General features: G+C 41.6%; 2 protein-coding genes across 7 annotated transcripts; one reads left to right on the plus strand and one right to left on the minus strand.

Moving 5' to 3' along the window:
- Nucleotides 1–328: 328 nt before the first annotated feature.
- On the minus strand, nucleotides 329–14,137 carry dixdc1a (DIX domain containing 1a). 5 transcript variants are annotated; one of them, XM_019874378.1, is made up of 16 exons: nucleotides 11,690–12,321; nucleotides 11,325–11,598; nucleotides 6,066–6,226; nucleotides 5,204–5,349; nucleotides 4,897–4,986; nucleotides 4,644–4,697; nucleotides 4,502–4,552; nucleotides 3,444–3,548; nucleotides 3,306–3,359; nucleotides 3,127–3,210; nucleotides 2,762–2,821; nucleotides 2,526–2,684; nucleotides 2,019–2,082; nucleotides 1,801–1,909; nucleotides 1,546–1,654; nucleotides 329–738 (listed from the first exon to the last, which is right to left on the minus strand). In XM_019874378.1, the coding sequence occupies exons 1-16, from the start codon at nucleotides 11,694–11,696 to the stop codon at nucleotides 655–657; spliced, it is 1,611 nt and encodes a 536-aa protein (XP_019729937.1). In that variant the 5' UTR covers nucleotides 11,697–12,321; the 3' UTR covers nucleotides 329–654. The 5 variants fall into 5 exon arrangements, with proteins under 5 accessions (XP_019729937.1, XP_019729936.1, XP_019729939.1 ...); XM_019874377.1 differs by having other exon boundaries at nucleotides 3,127–3,213; nucleotides 11,690–12,316; XM_019874380.1 differs by adding an exon at nucleotides 9,525–9,588 and having other exon boundaries at nucleotides 3,127–3,213; nucleotides 11,325–12,306.
- nkapd1 (NKAP domain containing 1) lies at nucleotides 13,759–17,597 on the plus strand. Of its 2 annotated transcripts, none has more exons than XM_019874382.1 (6): nucleotides 13,759–13,911; nucleotides 14,073–14,151; nucleotides 15,131–15,219; nucleotides 15,296–15,415; nucleotides 15,732–15,785; nucleotides 16,598–17,597. In XM_019874382.1, exons 2-6 carry the CDS (start codon nucleotides 14,083–14,085, stop codon nucleotides 16,905–16,907), a joined length of 642 nt encoding a protein of 213 aa, XP_019729941.1. In that variant the 5' UTR covers nucleotides 13,759–13,911; nucleotides 14,073–14,082; the 3' UTR covers nucleotides 16,908–17,597. The 2 variants fall into 2 exon arrangements, with proteins under 2 accessions (XP_019729941.1, XP_019729942.1); XM_019874383.1 differs by having other exon boundaries at nucleotides 13,760–13,911; nucleotides 16,601–17,597.
- The last annotated feature ends 517 nt before the right edge of the window (nucleotides 17,598–18,114 follow it).

Genomic DNA, 18,114 nt, shown 5'->3' on the forward strand with positions numbered 1-18,114 from the left:
TTTTGTAATCGTCATGCCCTTTCTGTATAAGACGTTTAAGCTTCTGTACATTCAAAACGTGCTAACCACTGGACCACTTCGACCTCACAGTGCAGAGGTACCAGGTTCAATTCCAGCTTCGGCCTCCCTGTGTGGAGTTTGCGTGTTCTCTCCGGGTACTCTGGTTTCCTCCCACATTCCAAAAACATGCATATCAAGCTGATTGAACACTCTAAATTTAGTCCCTAGGTGTGAGTATTAGCGTGGATGGTTGTTCGTCTGCCCAAAGACAGCTGGGATAGGCTCCAGCACCCCCCGCAACTCTTGTGAGGATAAGGATGGATGGATGGATGGTCCATGCGATAATGTTTATTAAAACACTGAAAGAGACAAGTGGCAAACATCCACGATTTGGCAATGTGGAACTTGTGGAAAATGGCAGTGAAGATCCATTCCGTCTTAATACTACAGTTAATTTAATTAAAATTTTTAGGGACCATTGCTATCAAAATAACTGATTTCATGTCCACATTTATGAGATGTAAACAGTGTCTAACAAGTATTGCTTGACATGAAATATTTCAATCTTGATTTCAGTCCATTGGTCCCAAGTGTTCAGTCAAGTTCTGTGCCAGTGAACACAACTGAGTTTTTTTTTTTTTGGGGGGGGGGCTTCTACCTCCTCTCCCCATGGTCTTCCTCCACCCACGCTACAATCTTCCCTTCCCAGCCCGGTACCACCGCGCCATCCTGAAATACCTACAAAAGAAATTGAACTCGTTATTTTCCTCGCAATTTGACAAACAACACGAAATAGTGACCACATGAAGAACAATATTTTAGAAACGTTAGAAAATAAAATCAAAAATAAAAATGGTCACAGCCTTTGCTCAGTAATTTTGTCATTCATCATCGGCATCTTAAACGGTGTTTTGGAATAAGATATCACAACCTTGGCGCGCGTATCTTTGTGGAGTTTCTGTCAATACTCTGAGCAGCACCGCTCAAGCTCATTAGAAACATTTCTGCACCATTCCCTTACCTTGAGACAATCCTGTTACAAACGGTTCGTTTAACTTCATGCTTGGTTTATGTTCTGAGATGTCCTAGCAACGATGGGGCCTTATATAAGACAGGTGTGTGCATTTCCAAATCGTCTCCAATCAACTGAATATACCACAGTTGGGCTCCAATGAAGCTGTCAAAACATTTCCACGATGATCAGTGGAAACAGAATGCTCTATTTGAAGCTGCATGGCAAAGGCTGTGACAAACTATGGAGCGACTGTGATTTTGCAAAAATCAACACACATTGTCACAAAGGGGAGTTTTGTTGGGGAAAAACAACAAAAAAAAAAACATTTTTGGAATGTGACTGCAACACAAAAAGATGGACAAAAAGTAAAGAACGTTGAATATTTTAATGATGCACTGTATAATCCAGGAAAACAAAGAGTGCTTGTTCACTGTTATCAACTTCAACTGGGATGAACCAGGCAACGCTATTATTAGCACATCACGCTCTATTCCTGCCGTGTTTAATTTCCGGGCGGTATAATTTCCCACCTCCTCTTTCACGGTGCCAAACTCCGGGTCGAGCGCTTTGAAGTGGTATCTGAAGCTGCCTTGCCGGTCCACAGCGGCCTTGAAGTCTCGCAGCGTCACCTCGCCCAGCCTGTGAGGACATGCCGCCAGACACTGAACCTTCGGATCTCTTCATTCATGAACGCAGCATGTCGAAACTTCGATAGTACTGAATTCCATCCAGCCGTACATATACAGTGTCATATGAATAACACTTGAAATGTTTTTACTTTTCACCGTTTGGGTAAGTTAATGAGGAAAGGGGTGAGGGAGCGATCAGTGTAGTACAGCACTTTAGTGGACACGATGCCATCCAATCCTGGACTGCTGTGAGAGTGTGCCATTTCTGCAAATAAAACAAAAAAAAAAGCATACGACACAAAAAGGCTTTTATAACATCTCACAGCCAATAGTGATGAAACAGAAAACTGATGACAAATTTTAATGCGCCTCACTTGAGCTCGGTGGCCATGAGTCTCGGTCTGAAGAGTTGGCTCTGCGACCCGGCGATTTAAATTCCTGGAAGTAAGTCAGTGCCGTTATTCACAGAAAATGCTCACATGTCATTCTTGACATGAGTCAATATCACCAATCAGCAAGCTGACTGTAGAACAAAAATATTTAAAATTTCTGACATTTTTAAATTTTTTTGACAATGACATTTCACTGTGACAAAGTAGAAATTAAGCTTGACAATTTCAAACAACACACATAATATGATGAATATCATGAAATGTAAGTGTCAATATTTATTTTTCAAGAAGAAAGGCAAATTTGCTAGTTGCAATACCATTGAGGGTTTCCTAAAGGGATGACAGGGTGGACTTATTTTCCTGGTATGCATGCAAATGATTGGTTTAGTTTCATTATTCTGCAACATTTGCATGATGACTGAGTCATTTTTTGATCAGTACACCAAAGGCACTTTCCAGTGATATTGACCTCCCTGTAAGCAAGCGTACCCCTCTGTTCTGCCGTCGCTGGGCTTCCGAGTGCAGGCGGTCCATGAGGCTTGACACGCCCTGCTCAAGGGTGTCCAGGGTGTGATGCTGTGGGTCATGGCCGGAGAAATTGTCTCTCAAACTACGCAGGGCTTCCCTCACCAGCTGCAGCTCCTCACCCTGTGACATCAGATGACGACTGCAATTTCTGGCAACATGCTGGGAATGTTATGGGGAAAAGAAACACGTGTACTTACGGGTGCACTGTGCTGGAATACTGGAGGAGAGCTCTTGTAACCACCTTCACTCCTGAATGACTGTCACACATTTGACAATGAGAATACAGTAATACTAGGAGTTGGAGTAACTTCGTACTGTATAATGTGGTTCCAAATGCATTTATTCTGGCAACAAATGGGGTAAACGGTGCCTATTTCTTTGTAAAAAAGTCCACATTTGTCTTGCACTCAATCTCACTGGAGAGATGCAAATTCTATACAGGGAGAAGACCTGAGCCAAGATTTGAACACAGAACCTCAGAACTGTGATGCAGTTCTGGTCGCCACTACCTCACTGTTTATATAATTTATATACCCATGTCGTGTGCTTTTTATGGCATTACCCGATTGTGGCTAACATCTTGCGCTTTGTGCTGAGCTTCGTCGTGCTTTTGCTGCTGAAGCATCCTGTCCTTCCTCCCGAGTTGCTGCTATGGCAACCAAAGAAATGAAAAGAAATGTGTCTGCATACTCATAACACACCTTGAGATTGGATTAGCGCATCCATGTTAGGACACAATACCTCATACTCGCCGAGCAATGTGTTGCGTTCGCTCAGCTTGTTTTTGAGCACGACCTGTAAAGTACATTTTTACCATCTTCAGGCTGTGACTGTGGCCCAACATGGTCAAATAATTCAAAAACTCATGACTGGTCTTACATTTTCCCCTTCCAGCTGATCTTTGGCCATGTTGCTCCTCAGTAGCTCCTGCTTTAGCTGCAGCACAGCATCCTCTTGCAAAGACAGTCGCTGCTGCAGGGCATCCTAATGAGCCAAGGTCACAAGGAGATCAGTAGACAGATACTCAACATCCAAATACATCATATTCAGAGCAGAGCCACCTCAAAAAGATCGCGGGCGTGCCAGAGCCGATCTAAGCTGGTTACCAACCAATCACAGGACACACAAAGACAAACTACCATTCACACCTAGGGACAATTTGATTGTTCAATTAACCTACCATGCATGTTTTTGGAATGTGGGAGGAAACTGGAGTACCCAGAGATAACCCACACCTGCACGGGGAGAACATGCAGACTCCACACAGGAAGGCCGGCGCCTGGAGTCGAAGTCTGCACCTCGCAGCGCAGCATTTTATTTTGAAAATCCCCTCTTGTTTGCCAACTGTTAAAAGTGGGGGCATGGCAAGACTTCACGGCCATGGCGCCGGCACAGTCAACACACTTTTTTCATACGTACGATCGAACAACATACACACACACACACACACACACACACACACACACACACACACACACACACATATATATATATATATATACACACATATATATATATTAGCTTGTACAAATAAGTTCTATTTCAATTTCCATTTTTTTGTTTTCAAATCTATTTTAAAACAACTATTCCATTTTATTTATAGATACATACATAATATCATATTTATATGAAAAACGTGGATCCTGTAGCTCAAAAACCTTGACATGATAGAGAAAAGTTTTGGATTCCGCACCCAAAAATTAGCTAACAGCTGTCAGACCTAACTCAACAAAAATTGTGTTCCGTAGAGTAAAAAACAATATTTTGTGGGTCTTGATAATCTGTCAAATGTCCACGTGTGATATGATTCAAGAACCCATTAATTAGTTTGTGGACCGATTCACTCACATCTTTTCACATCAAAACCAATTTTCTGATCCAAATCAGTATTCAACTATTGTCGATACTTTCTAATGACTTTTCCAACATTCATTTACCTTGATGGCCTGAATATGGCGCACCTCCTGTTTGTGTCTCAGGAGTTCCCGCTAGGAGTTGGACAAATGAAGAGAGACGTTAAAAAAAAAAAAAAGGGGGGGGGGGCAAAGGCACAAATGTGATTAGATTCACTTCACATACTTTGAGATCAAGGGCCTCATCCACGCTTTGGTCCAGGCAGCTGCGCGTGAGAACCTTCAGAGGGAAACAGTAAGAGCATCCTAATTAGACAATGTCAGAGCTACCATGAGGGGATGCTGACAGGGTAGCCCGTGAGATCAGTGAGATTAATTTGCGCTCTCCAGACAAGAGCGATGGCGGCATAACACCAACACAACAGAAGGGCTGAGCGGTCACACAAAGAGGCGGATACAGGAGGGAAGGGACTAGCTACCAGCTGCTGCTCGCCGTTTGCCCTGTTGTCTCCGAAGCTCACAGATCCACTCGGGTCATCCTCTGGGAGGGAGCCATTGAGGAGCAAAGCCTGGGGACAAACAAAATAGTCATTGTCATTAATGTCAAATAGTCACTAAGCAGGTGCGAGGAGAAAATGCAAACTCCACACAGGAAGGCTGGACCCAGAATCAAACCCTGCACCTCTGCACTGTGAGGCTGACATGCTAACCATGTTGTCGACCGTGCCACCCGTAGGACTTCACAAAACCTAAAATGGCCCTATTCAGAACATGTTGCTTATTTACCTGGAGGCGTAACACCATCCTCCTGGCCTCATGCATTTCCTTCTCCAGCTGCTCCTGGTGGATGTCCAGCTGCTCCTCCCAGGACTTCTCTTCCTCTGGCATATCATGCCCAAGGGAGGGGCACAGCCCACAGAAAGACACCTCCTCTGAAATCAGAGAGTGTTTATTTCATATTTATTTTTCTGCCAACTTAGTTGTAATAATTAGCTAACCTAGTATTTTTTGTCACTCAGTTCATAATGTTAACCAAGCTATGGAAACAGAAATTTCCACCCAAAGCTAGCTAGCTACAGTACCTCAAAAAACCCCATATCACGTGAATTTATTTCTTCTTTGAAAATGTTTAATTTTGTTGTTGCGGCAATTAATAAAAAAAGGTTCCACCTGATCTGACAAAATGCCTACAATTTGCAAATGTTCAGTTGTTCTCAGTAGCTTATTTAGCATTTTGTTCAAAACATGAACAAAGCTATGGAAACGTGTTTTTCAACACTAGCTAGCTAGCTCTTCAGAAAACCTAATATAACATTGTTTTTCTTCTTTGAAACCATTGCATTCTGTTGTGTTAATAAAAAATGTAACTAATCTGGAAAAACCAAAACACAAGAATTATTTTTTAATTTGTTGTAATCAGCCAATTTAGCATTTTTTTTGTTAATACTTCATATCAATAACAAAGCTATGGAAACATATTTTTTTCCAGCCAATGCGAGGTAGCTAGGTCCTAATAAATGACTTTGATTTGTTTTGATGATTGATGATATGTGGGCTAGCAGAGAAGGCCTTGCTGGCAATGGCACTGTGACTCTCAGTACTGTTGTGTATTGCATGTCTTACATTATGAGATGTGGAGCCAACCAACCTGTGAGCTGCTTCTTGTCCGTCAGCTCTGATTTGTCATGGCCCAGTCCTGCCTGCTGCTCCTCAGGCTGATGGCGGATGGTTTCCTGTCCGGGCGTGTCGCTGGTGCAGGTGACCGCATATTCCTCTTTGGGGGAGCGCACAGGGCTGGCTGAGCTGAGGCTGAAACAGATGGCAAGCGCAGGCAGCACTGTGACAGTTTGTCCCTCCTGCCAGATGAGCAGCCACAAATATAGTAATGTGCATAAAATGTTGATATACGTTTTTAATGGTTTTCAGAGGGGCAGGGAAATTCTGAATCAAACCCATCTGGGTAGATGATTGCAAATGTTTACATTTTCAAACACAGCAGAACACCCAAAGTGCAACATCTGCTCTGAAATGCCTTTTGTCAGCCGGGAGTGTGCAAATGTCATGCAAAGGAAGGTCAAAGTGCCAGCTGGGGTGTGGGGGAGGCGTCAACCATTTTAAATATATTTTTTATTTTTTAATTTTTATGTTTTTTCGAATTGACAACCAGCGGGCTTCAGGCTGGCTTGGTCTTTTGAGTGCCTGCCCTGTAGAACTACTGGTTTCAACACTTTCAGCATTTTTGAGTTGAGACAACGGCTTGATTTGTCATGATTTTGAAGCCTCAGTTCATCAACTTGGTTTGACCGTGAAGTTTATGAAATCATTTTACCTCCTACAGCAGGGATTGGAATCTAACCACCATGATGGAACGGATTATGGACCAGACTTGACAATTTCACTGACACAGGCTGCAACATGATCGCGAAGAAATGCATGCATGCATGACGCAGGAAATTCTTCACATACTTTGCTACCTTGTGAGCCAAGGGGTTCGTTGAGGTTCGCAGTGGATGGTGGTCATGCGTTTAGTGCATGTCCACTATTTTGTGTCTGCTTGGAGTGAATCTGAAGCAGCCTGATGACAGGCAAGGCAGGCAAGCTGTCATCTTCGCTTTGCTTTATTTTGATAGAAATAAGATGAAGTGACTGTAAACTATGAACTGTGGTATTATGTCTAGAGGAGAGATTCCTTTTAGCCCCCCTATGTGTGTGGGGGAAAACAACTCTGTGGGAAAGAGAGGATGGAAAAAATTTAAACTCTCTTGCTACCCAGGCTAAGCGGAGCAAAACTGCAGGCTTAAGTGCAGTGTAGGATAAAACCACAAAACATCTAGAGGCATTGCATTAGTGGCAAAAAATATGTTGGATGATTTAGATTGAAGAGATGGTCTTTTCTTTTTTAGGAGGGGGGGGGGGGCTAAGCTAATCGCATTTCCACTCTAAAGTGGGCATCATGCTTTATATGATTTTATCGGCTTGCCAGACATTATGTGCTCTTTGTTGCTGCTTTCCAGTTATTCATTTCTTTTTACATAATGATGCCCCATGAAATTGAATAATGATGCTGCACACAAACAAGGCCATACTAAAATGCTGCTATGGTGAAATGCTAATTAAAAAAAAGCTAACTGCTCAGGGAACTATTTTAAGTGATTCTATTGGGTCTTTTTAAAGCACCAAAAAGCCTTAGAGACAGCAGTCCTAATACATGTATTCAAATGACTATTGTGGGATAGTCTAGAGATATTTTGGTGTAATAACTCCCGTGCAAAGGGCACAAAATACTAACATTAGCATACTCATTTTTAATCAGAATGAGAATAATGTATGATTAGTGTGGAATGTTCATCACTCAGGGCAGCAAAGTATGAACACACAATAATGTAAGATACACACACCAAGTCAAAAGTGATCCGAAAAATAAAGATTGGCTGATTAGCAATGTTGCTAAATACTGAACATTAACTGAATTTATGCCAGAGCAACAGCCAAATTATTACTGTGATCAAATTTGGGAGGAGAAAGATTCAAAATAAGAATGAAAAGTACACTTCATTTTTGAGGTGTTTCAGTCCGGCAAATGTCATTATTCATGACATTGCATAATTTAATTCACAATTTGATTGATGCCATGATTATACACATATCCAACCCAGTGGTGGCGTAAAATTGGGGAAGTATTCAAAGCATCGGATGCAGTTTTCCTTTCGATCCAACAATTATTTCATATTTAATACAGAGGACATACTAAATATGTGAAATTATTCTACACTTTATTTTTGGAGGAATTCATAGTGTGTTTCTGTGTGAAATAATCTCATAGGCCTATAGGACAGTTATGATTGAGCCCCATTAATTCTGCCTAGCAACATGTGGCGTGACCCAGGAAAATAAAAAATTTTAGATAAGGAGACCTCATGAGGTTGAATGCATTGCACATTTGAGTCTACTGGACAGGCGGAACACACATCCTATGATTGAGAACTCAGATTTGACTCTTAACAAATACCTTTTGTCCGTTAAAGGCCAGCAATAAATAGCAAACGACTCGCACTTTCAACGGACACGATGTGAATGACAAATAAATGTATGTCCATCCAATTTCTATTACACGTGATGTTACAGGTGAACTGGAGTCTATCACAGCTGACAGGAAACCAATTAAGGGTGTCAATACTAGGCCACATATGTTTTGTGGACAAACAACCATTCACACTCAAATATCAATATCTGACTTTGGTGACTTGACACGGTACCATGTGGAATATTAGATGTTGATATTTCTGGGACGAGCCTTACGATATTTTCCACCATTGTCTTGGAGAAAGGCTCTAGGTCACACCTCCCCTTACCCCCGAAAAAAAAGCCATCAAGTGAATGAGTGTCTTATCAGAAGCTGCAGTGATAAGGCCCAGTGTATCTCCAAAGGAAATCAGAGCAAGCCGCCCCGTCCTAATCTCCACCTGATTTGATGACATGATGACACCTTCAAGATACCTTGAATCACCACTAAATTGTTTCCTCCGCCCACTTGTGGCTGCAGATGCTCAATAAACAAATTTGTTTTTATACTGGTCGACTGCTTTGTAACAGGGGAGGCGCAATTCGACTGAGGAGAAATTGGAACCCTCAATTTCAGATTAGGATTTACATGAGATTAGCAGCAGCTCAGCATCAACCCATGTGATGGGGTGAAAAGTGTGCCTGCACTCGTTTGTTATTTTGGTATGGAATTGGGTTGGGGGTTTGGCTGGATTCCCTACACTACGCAACGAGGCACTCTTAAGATTTGATTATTTTTATTGGGATTGTTCTGAACTCGTATTTCCATACCAGTGTCATATGAGAAGAATGAAGAGTTGCCAAGTGTGGTCGTAGCTCAAATTCCCATTGTTTTTGTCCTTTAGATCGCAAATTAGTTCAGCATTAGCTGGCAGCAGGGTGGACTAGTGGGTAACATACCTGGCTCTTATTTGAGAGATTTCGGCTCGAGTCCCCACCTCATTTTAGGTTCATTAATGACTAAACTGTCCATAGGTGTGAAGTTGAGCATGAATGGTTGTCTATATTGGTTGGTGACCAATCCAGGGTGTGCCCTACCGCTCACCTAAAGTCATCTGCGATAGGCTGCAGCTCAAGGGCTTGAGAAAAGGGATGGATGGATGGTGTCCCTAAATGAAAAAGCAGAATGGATCAGTCTTGCACAGGGGTCGGCAACCCAAAGTGTTGAAAGAGCCATATTGGACCAAAATAACCCAAACTAAAAACAAATATGTCTTGAGCCGCAAAAAAAAAAAAAAAAAAAAAGCCTTATATAAGCCTCATAATGAAGGTAACACATGCGGTATGTATTTATATTAGCCATATTATCCAACTATCAAAATGACTAAGTTGGCTATAAATAGACAATGAGCCTTCGTGATTAAGTTTTTTTTTCCCTGCTGTGCATCTGGAAAGCAGGGGTGCCCAACATTTTTTGACGGCAGATCTACTTTTCGATCAACCAACCTCCCGCGATCAACCCGTTAACGCACACGCACGCTTACACACACACTTACACACGCATGCCATCAGGAGCAACAGCCATCACGGCCGCTAAAATGAACGAGTTTATGCTATCGTAGTTTACGGTACTGCTTAAAAATGCTTCTTTCCCATTCTTCGCCAATATCCTCGGCGAATTGTACATGAAACGCTGTTTTCTTGGTTGTTTTGGTTTTGTTTTTACAACAGTCACCTGCCTGGCATCCCACCCTGCTAATAGACACGTGTGTCGCAGGCTATGACGCAAATCCTTGTTGACAGAAATGTTGAAGTGTAATATTTATTCTACACATTTTTACAGCATTGGAAAATGTTAAGAATGTTTGTGTCATGTTTGTCCTCCTACAGAACCGTATTAAAACAAAAAATATACAGTATTTCCATTTTCAAAATTTTTTGAAAAAGTTCCAGGGTTCCACTAGGGCGGTGCTAAGGAGCCACATGCGGCTGCAGAGCCGCAGGTTGCCGACTCCCGGTCTAGCATAACGTTCACCCGCTGAAAGCTGGGCTATCAATAAATATAGCTAACATATTTTGTCACTTTATCAGGTAGTTCTAGCATTTAGCCAATCCTGAAAAAAATCATAATAATGAAATGGTGACAAACAATTTCAATGCTGTATCTCCACAATTCAAACATGTGTATATTTGTAATAAAATCTATGAATTTACTTTGCAGTACATCGGCTTTCTCATATCCAGCTTTCAGATTCATCACACACAGACACACGCAAACAATACTGGGTTGTTTTCCTAACCCAAATGCTGGATAGCTGTGGATTTTGAGCAGACTGGTTTACCCTTACACAAGTTTGGGTGAATTATTTTAACTCAGCGGATTGGGTTCAAGATTGGATTTGGATGGGCTGAGGCGCTGAACCTTGTCACCATTTAGGTGTTCTGAAGTTGAAGTACATTTAATGTAACAGTATTAGAAAAGCATTGGTGGCAGCTGTGTGGCTTTGTGGTTAACTACCTACCTAACTAAATACTGTGACTGCTATCTATCTATCTATCTATCTATCTATCTATCTATCTATCTATCTATCTATCTATTCACTGAACAACATGTGCTCTCAAAATAGAATGAGGCAAAGGAGAGGGAGGTTGCTAGGCGATAGCATCCGGCCTCACTGAGACACACCCACAGCCATTGGCGCCGTAAACAGGCAGACAATAAGTAGCCTACTGAAGATGTCACTGTCGTCTTGTTCCACGACATGGATGATGTGATTCGTCGTCAGTACATCACTGATGACAAAAGAGGATGCGTGTCTGCTTCCTGTCAGGTACATACTCATGATATTATTATAGTACTATTTAACGCTAATAAATTCTTTTTAAGGAGAATAATGACGCTTACCATTTCATCTGTTTGGCCCCCATGACTGGAGTGTGCTTGCTGCGGTCAGCCGGAGCCCCACGTCCGGGTGATGCCCTGATTCTCAGGCAGGACCATAACAGCCGAGGGGAGCGAGGCAAACCGGATGAATCTCCACGTTTCACACGCGCTATGGAAAAGAACAGTGGCGGCTGTGGCGGCGACGTGGTCCAAATCCTCTCATATTCATACAAATCCCAAATCAAAAAGCCCTGGAAAGCCTCCTTCCGTCCTCGCCTGGCTGGATGGTGCCAAGCTGCAGGGGGGATCACAGACAGAAGAGAGATTGGTGCTCAGCAGCACCAGTCACAGTGCAATGCCTGCCCTCTCATTGCAAACACACACACAATGCATTTGTGTCTGCGACTACTGATGCAGCTCCTCATTTGCATGTATTTGCTTTCGTCGTCCTCTCTTTCTGTGGCTTTGTTATTCCTTCTTTCGTCTCAGTGCTAGGACCTTATGAGACATGGCTCTTTTCCGTTTGGGAGTGTTTACCCCCTCCCCTTTATCATCTTCGTTCCTCCTCTTCTTGCTGCAGCTTCTTCGCGTTCGTGACGAAGGGGAGTTCGGAATTTGTAATCCTGCACAGAGTTTCTAAAAAAGATTCATGGAAATCTATGCAGTGAAGGTATTTAGAGACCATCATGTGTGTTGAAGCCAACAGCTGGATGATTAAGGCTATACTGTATTTATGCAGCCTGAGAATAGAATTACAGAGGAAAAACATCCATTCTTTTATAGAAGCCTGTAATTATGTCGCAGGCTTCAAATTATCCAAAGATAAGGACCCCCTCATAATCTTTACACCAATTAAACATAACTACCATGTGCATCTCTAATTGCCACGGGAATTATTAGCTATTTTTAATATTTCAACCTAAATATTAATGAACTTTTTTATAGAAAGCATCTTGACCACATTTAAATATTGAATATTTATTTTATCTTGAAGTCTTACTAGTGTGCGGGTAGCGCGGGATCGGTTCCACTCAGTGACGGTGTGGATGTGGGTGTGAATGGTGGTTTGTCTCTACATGTGCCCTGCGACTGACTGGCGACCAGTACAGGGTGTTGTCTGCTTTCTACCTGAAGTCAGCTGGAATAGGCTCCAGGAATTCCACGCGACCCTGTCCAGGATAAGCGGTGTTGAAAATGGATGGCTATTTTATGCTGTGTAAGTAAGACGCGGGAAAAAAAAAATTCTTTATGCAAGACTCTCACAGCAGCGAGTTCAGAATAACATTCTGTATGTTCAACAATGTAGTTTTCGTAAGAAACACTCCACGAAGCATGCTTTGTTGCAACTCCTCAACCATTCCTCATCTGCATTCGAGAGGAAGAAAATTGCTCTTGGTAGTTTTCTTGATTTAAGCAAAGGATTTAAGACAGTCAACGATACAATTCTAACTTCTTGAATGGTATTTCATCAAACAAATCTAGAATTCGGAGATACCCTCGGGATCGATTGTGGGCCTGTTCTTGCTTTTGACTTACATGAATGACTTGCAAACGTTGTGCATGTTGCAACAATCTTCTTCCTTTATTTGCTGATGAAACTGTTTTTCGAGCTGTGATAAATGATACATTTTTCAAGATGGCACGAGAAGAGACAAATTGACTTTTGAATGTGGACACTCAAATTACTTGTTTGTTTGTTTGTTTGTTTGTTTATTGAACATATATAAAACATACAATAACATGACAAAATGCAAACAAAAATTATGAAAGGAAAATAAAAGTAAAAGTAAGTAATACAAACATCATCACAGTTATATGTTCAAAGGAGTAGGAAGAAGTATACAACTTATCTAGTCCTACCCCTTTTTGAGCAATAATGTATATTGATCATTTCCAATACCAAAGAAAAGAAGAAATCTAAATTTCATCAAATACTTTTACCCTTTTGTGTACTATGCTTATCTATTGATACACCTTTCGGTTTGTATATATGTATCATTATTCTTTCTACTTTTTATATCAAATGACTCATATTCATTATATATACCACATTTCTTGAATACATTCAATAAGTTGTTCAAAATCCAGAACAAGAACAAACCATAGTATTACTATAATTTATAAGTACCAGTATATAAAATTTATCTTCTTAACTTTGTTTTATGTAGTTCACTCAGGGTGAACTTAGTTTACACTTTGACGTATTTCGTAATTCTTAATTATTAAAATACACTGAGCTTGGAAGGAAATTTCTGGCATCATTTAAAATAGAAGAATGGAAGATTCTCATACGTGTCCTGTCCAGTGTCCAATCACGGTTGAGCTGACGTTGAGCGGACACGTTCCCTCGAAACCGCAAGAGGGCATTAAACGGTCGGTTACGCTCCTTTACGCTCATTGGCTCAAATGACGATTGACAGGTTGCACAGCCATTAGGCGCCACGCTTTTACTGGAAAATACGTAATGACGTATGCGGAAGACACAACGACATTCGCGAGTGGTATAAATTTAATTCAGCCTTTTTTTTCTTTGTCATGTAAAAGTCCACGTTTAACAGAAGAGACACGTTATTAGTGCCTTTTCAAATATTAGTGTCGCGAATCAAGTGTGAGTATCATAACTTGTCGTTTGTGGTGTGCTTTAGTCAACAGTTTTAACCACGTAAATCGCTACTAACCACAATTGACATTTTACTATTGCTCGTTGCTTTATCTCTTTTCTTCTCACCGGCGTGTGTGATTAAAACGTACCTTTTGTGCCCGTGTCAGGTTTTTCATCATGTCGAAACAGACTCTGGGGAAGACTCTGCTGCGGAATGTAATCCGCCACACTGATGCTCACAACAAGGTAGGAGACAAAAGCACGAGTGGTCTTCATAAAACCACCTTGACTTAAACCGTGAAAACCTTTACAAAATGTGCAAGCAAAGTTGTTTTATAGCATTTGTATGTGTCATACAAAAAAAAAAAAAAAAAGTGAAAAGCCGTTTATGAAAACAAAATGCTGTACAGTAAAATCACTCACGTGTTGGACACCAAATGGAGAGGGAACAGGTGTTTGCAGAGAGTTGCAATCAATCACCCTGTGGTGTTTTGTAAGTATTCTATCATACAAGTGCATAACCCCCCACTGTTAATGTGTCGAATATGTACACTGCTGGAGACACACAGTTGAATTTTAATTTTTAAACTTCCACCACTGTCAGTAACGATCTGGACCTTTCTCTGGATTATCTTAAGAAGTTTACCACCCTTCTTACTTTGTCAACAACACATTGAGGGGGCTTACCTTTCTGTCGGACCTCGACCGGAATCTTCCCTCACTCTGATGTTCGCTGCTCTCAGTCGTTGGCATACCTGTACTGTACTACTCCACTAACATGGTAGCTTAATCAGCAGTGTTGAGGCCCCATTTTAGGGCATTACAGAAAGAGTAGGAAGAAAAAAAAGAAACAATTGAAGAGGCAACAATAGTCGTTAGTTGGGTTCTACAGGCGGAAATCATGAATTGGTGGCGTTTTACTGTACATGTTTCACAAACAAGGAACTGCGTGGCTGATTTGCATAATGGGACAAAGCCATCCTAATAATTCAGCATGACTCACTTTCTGGTGTAAATACTATTATTGTTTTTAACTAGATTGTACTCTCCTTTCAGGACAGAGTTGTGTGCGTGTGTGTGTGTGTGTGTGTGTGTGTGTGTGTGTGTGTGTGTACTACTTTATCATATTGTCCGTGTTTTCTCTATCACAAGCCATTAAAATGTAAAGAAGAAGCAAAAGACACTTATGGGATATGTGTAAAATTGCTTTGAATACTTACTGCAGATCCAGGAAGAGTCAGAGATGTGGAAGTTGCGGGGCTGGGAGGTCCAAATGTCCAACCACAGTCACATGAGCGCCACCAAGACAATCAGGTACAGTACAGGAGCAGCTTCACTGTCAACTGCTTGGTCACCAAAACCATGGCATAATGTTCTGACATTTCTTTAGAGGTCAAATGCACTGCGATCGACTATCCTATCCGTCCAGAGTTTCCTCAGAGCATGACGATAGAGAGGCACGATACTGGACACGTAAACTCTATGACTTTGAGGACAACGATCCAGACAGGTAACCAACAGGACCCGGCATTTATTTCGTTTGCCTCTGACACAGAAACCAGTGAAAGCAGGATTTCCAAATTCCCTGTGGATACAGTTTGGGAGCTCTCCGCTAAAAAACACTTGTGCAATGACTCGCTAATTGTGCTGAAGCGAATTTTGGAATGAAATCTCTTCCTCGGTTTTGATGGACATTAACTTATTATGTACTACAGTATATTTTAATGTTGATTATGCTGGTGGTATTTTGAGCTGCCAGTATTTATATATTGGGCTAGTGGCTTTCCGAGTTATCATGACCTGAGCAAAGAGTGCTTTGTGTGCAGGTGGGGACACAGTGGCTTCAAGGAGCTCTACCCTGAAGAATTTGAGAGTGACAGGTAAATGTCACGCTTTTGCAATGAATGGTCATCGGATAAGGTCTAATTCACACCACATTAGAAGGGGGCGCTCCACTGACTTATCCCCCCCATCCCCAATATCCCCTCTTGCCTGCTTGTTTGTTTTATGACTGGAGAGATTGCGCCAGTGGGGATTCTTTTAACAAAATTAATAAAGCTCAGTTTGCTACCAAGATAAGGAGAGCCCTTTTTTTTGACACGTTAACAACACTCATCAGGCTCTTTATTATCTGATGATGAGCTAATCAATTGAAGCGGCTGTTTATTAGTGTGTTGCGTGCATGTAGAGCTGCACAGCCTCATACTGACAGATGTTTGAGATTTTATTCATCTATCTATTTTCAAATACACTTATCCTGACAAGGGTCGCGGGCGCGCTGAAGCCCATTCCAGCTGTCTTTGGGCAGTCGGTGGGGTACATCCTGAACTGGTTGCCAGCCAATCGCAGGGCACACATAGACAAACAACTATTAGCACTCACAATCACACCTAGGGACAATTTGGAGTGTTCCATTAACTTGCCATGCATGTTTTTGGAATGTGGGAGGAATCCGAGTACCCAAAGAAAACCCACGCAGGCATGGGGAGAACATGCAAACTCTACAGAGGAAGGCCCGGAAATGCAGTCGAACTCAAACTCTGTACTGTGAAGCAAATGTGCTCACCGGTCGACTGCCGTGCCGCCCCGTATGATATTTTAGATGGCTAAAATATTTGGAACAGCACTCACTTTGAAACAACAAGCATTTTCATTCCTGTTTTGTTTGCGCCCTTATTTCCAATGACAATAGCAGCACCACAAAGGAGGAAGATCACAAAAGTAAAGCGTCCAAATCGAAACGCTCCAAAAAGAAGAAGAAAAAGAAAAAGAAGAAAAAAGAGGAAGAAGCGGAGGGAAAGAGAAAGAAGACAGCCAGCAGCAACGACAGCAACAGGACGACAAGTCATCATAAAAGTAAGAAAAAGGAAAGGACATATGAGGACCGAGAGAGACGCAAAAGGAAAAACGATTCGCATAAACACTCGGATTCCACAAAGAAGCGCAAGAGAGACTGGAGGGCGGCGGGCAAGGACAGTACCGATGAAAGTTCCGAAGGGTGAAACGGAATCCTGAACTTGATCATAGGGACAAAGATCAACTCTTTAGTATTATTTTTTTAGAAATATGAGCATTTCTTATGTTTGGTGACATTCAGTTTTTTTTTCCCCTAATGTCTCAAGGATCTTATTGACAACAAATGTAATACTGCATCAATACAAGTGAGTATTCATGCAATACACTCCCACACAGTGCTGATCTATTTTTTCTTCACATTCAGATCATTCCTGTCCCAATATCCAACATGAAACGCTAAAACCAACTGCCGGTTGGGGCAGAACAATTGTCAACACAAAACAGTTTCACGCTCCTTTTAACTGTGTAGTATATCTTTTTTAACTTCAAATAACGTTGAAATAAGTTCAACAAAATGACTTGTGTCACTGAAGTAAAATACACAACCAAATTTTTATTCGGTCAATTTTTCCAATTTTATGTTCAGAGTATGACAGTGTTTTTTGTGTACATTCAGAACTGATATGAAATGCGCAATTAATTTGTGATTATCATGACTGAATGGAAATCATGCAATTAAGCGATTAAAAATTTGAATAGACTTGACAGCCATAACTATGCATGTATGTATGGAAGTATTAGAATAATGCGCGCGTGCGTGCATATGTGGTAGGATGTGTGCATTACATCTGTTTTTAACTTGTTTTAAAAACTGAATAAAAAATCATTCAATTACATTTGCTGATACCTGCAGAAACCCTGATTGAGGGGGGACGGACTAATTTCATTCGCAACAAGTCAACATGATGGCCTAATTAGGATTGGAGTGAAGTCGAACATAAATGCATAGGATGTCATTGTCGATGAGCCTGTTCCGTACCTTCTTTTTCAATGGCCATCGGTTCCCCCACCCCCATCAAGAGGAACAAATATAGAGACCCTCTTGTTCAAGAACACTCACACAGTTGTACTGCTGTACTCTGTTCTTCTGCACGGCCCGACTGTTCCCGAGATGCACTTTTGCTTAATGTCTCAGAAATTAGACTAAATGACGCCATTATCAGCCGTGAACCTACAAATTGAACATTCGCCACTCTCATAAACGGCGTCATTGAGTGCATATTCTCACGCAATCCGCCATGGGTCACTCCTTCCCTCCCCGTCCTTCACCTCGCAGAATGCATCACTGTGGTCAGGAGACGTGGGCGAGAGGAGTCTGGCTACTTGAAGTCAATCACTTGCCAGGCTGCTGGA

This window comes from Hippocampus comes, unplaced genomic scaffold (genome assembly GCF_001891065.2).
Source record: "Hippocampus comes isolate QL1 unplaced genomic scaffold, H_comes_QL1_v1.1 scaffold125, whole genome shotgun sequence".
NCBI classification, from domain to species: Eukaryota; Metazoa; Chordata; class Actinopteri; order Syngnathiformes; family Syngnathidae; genus Hippocampus; species Hippocampus comes.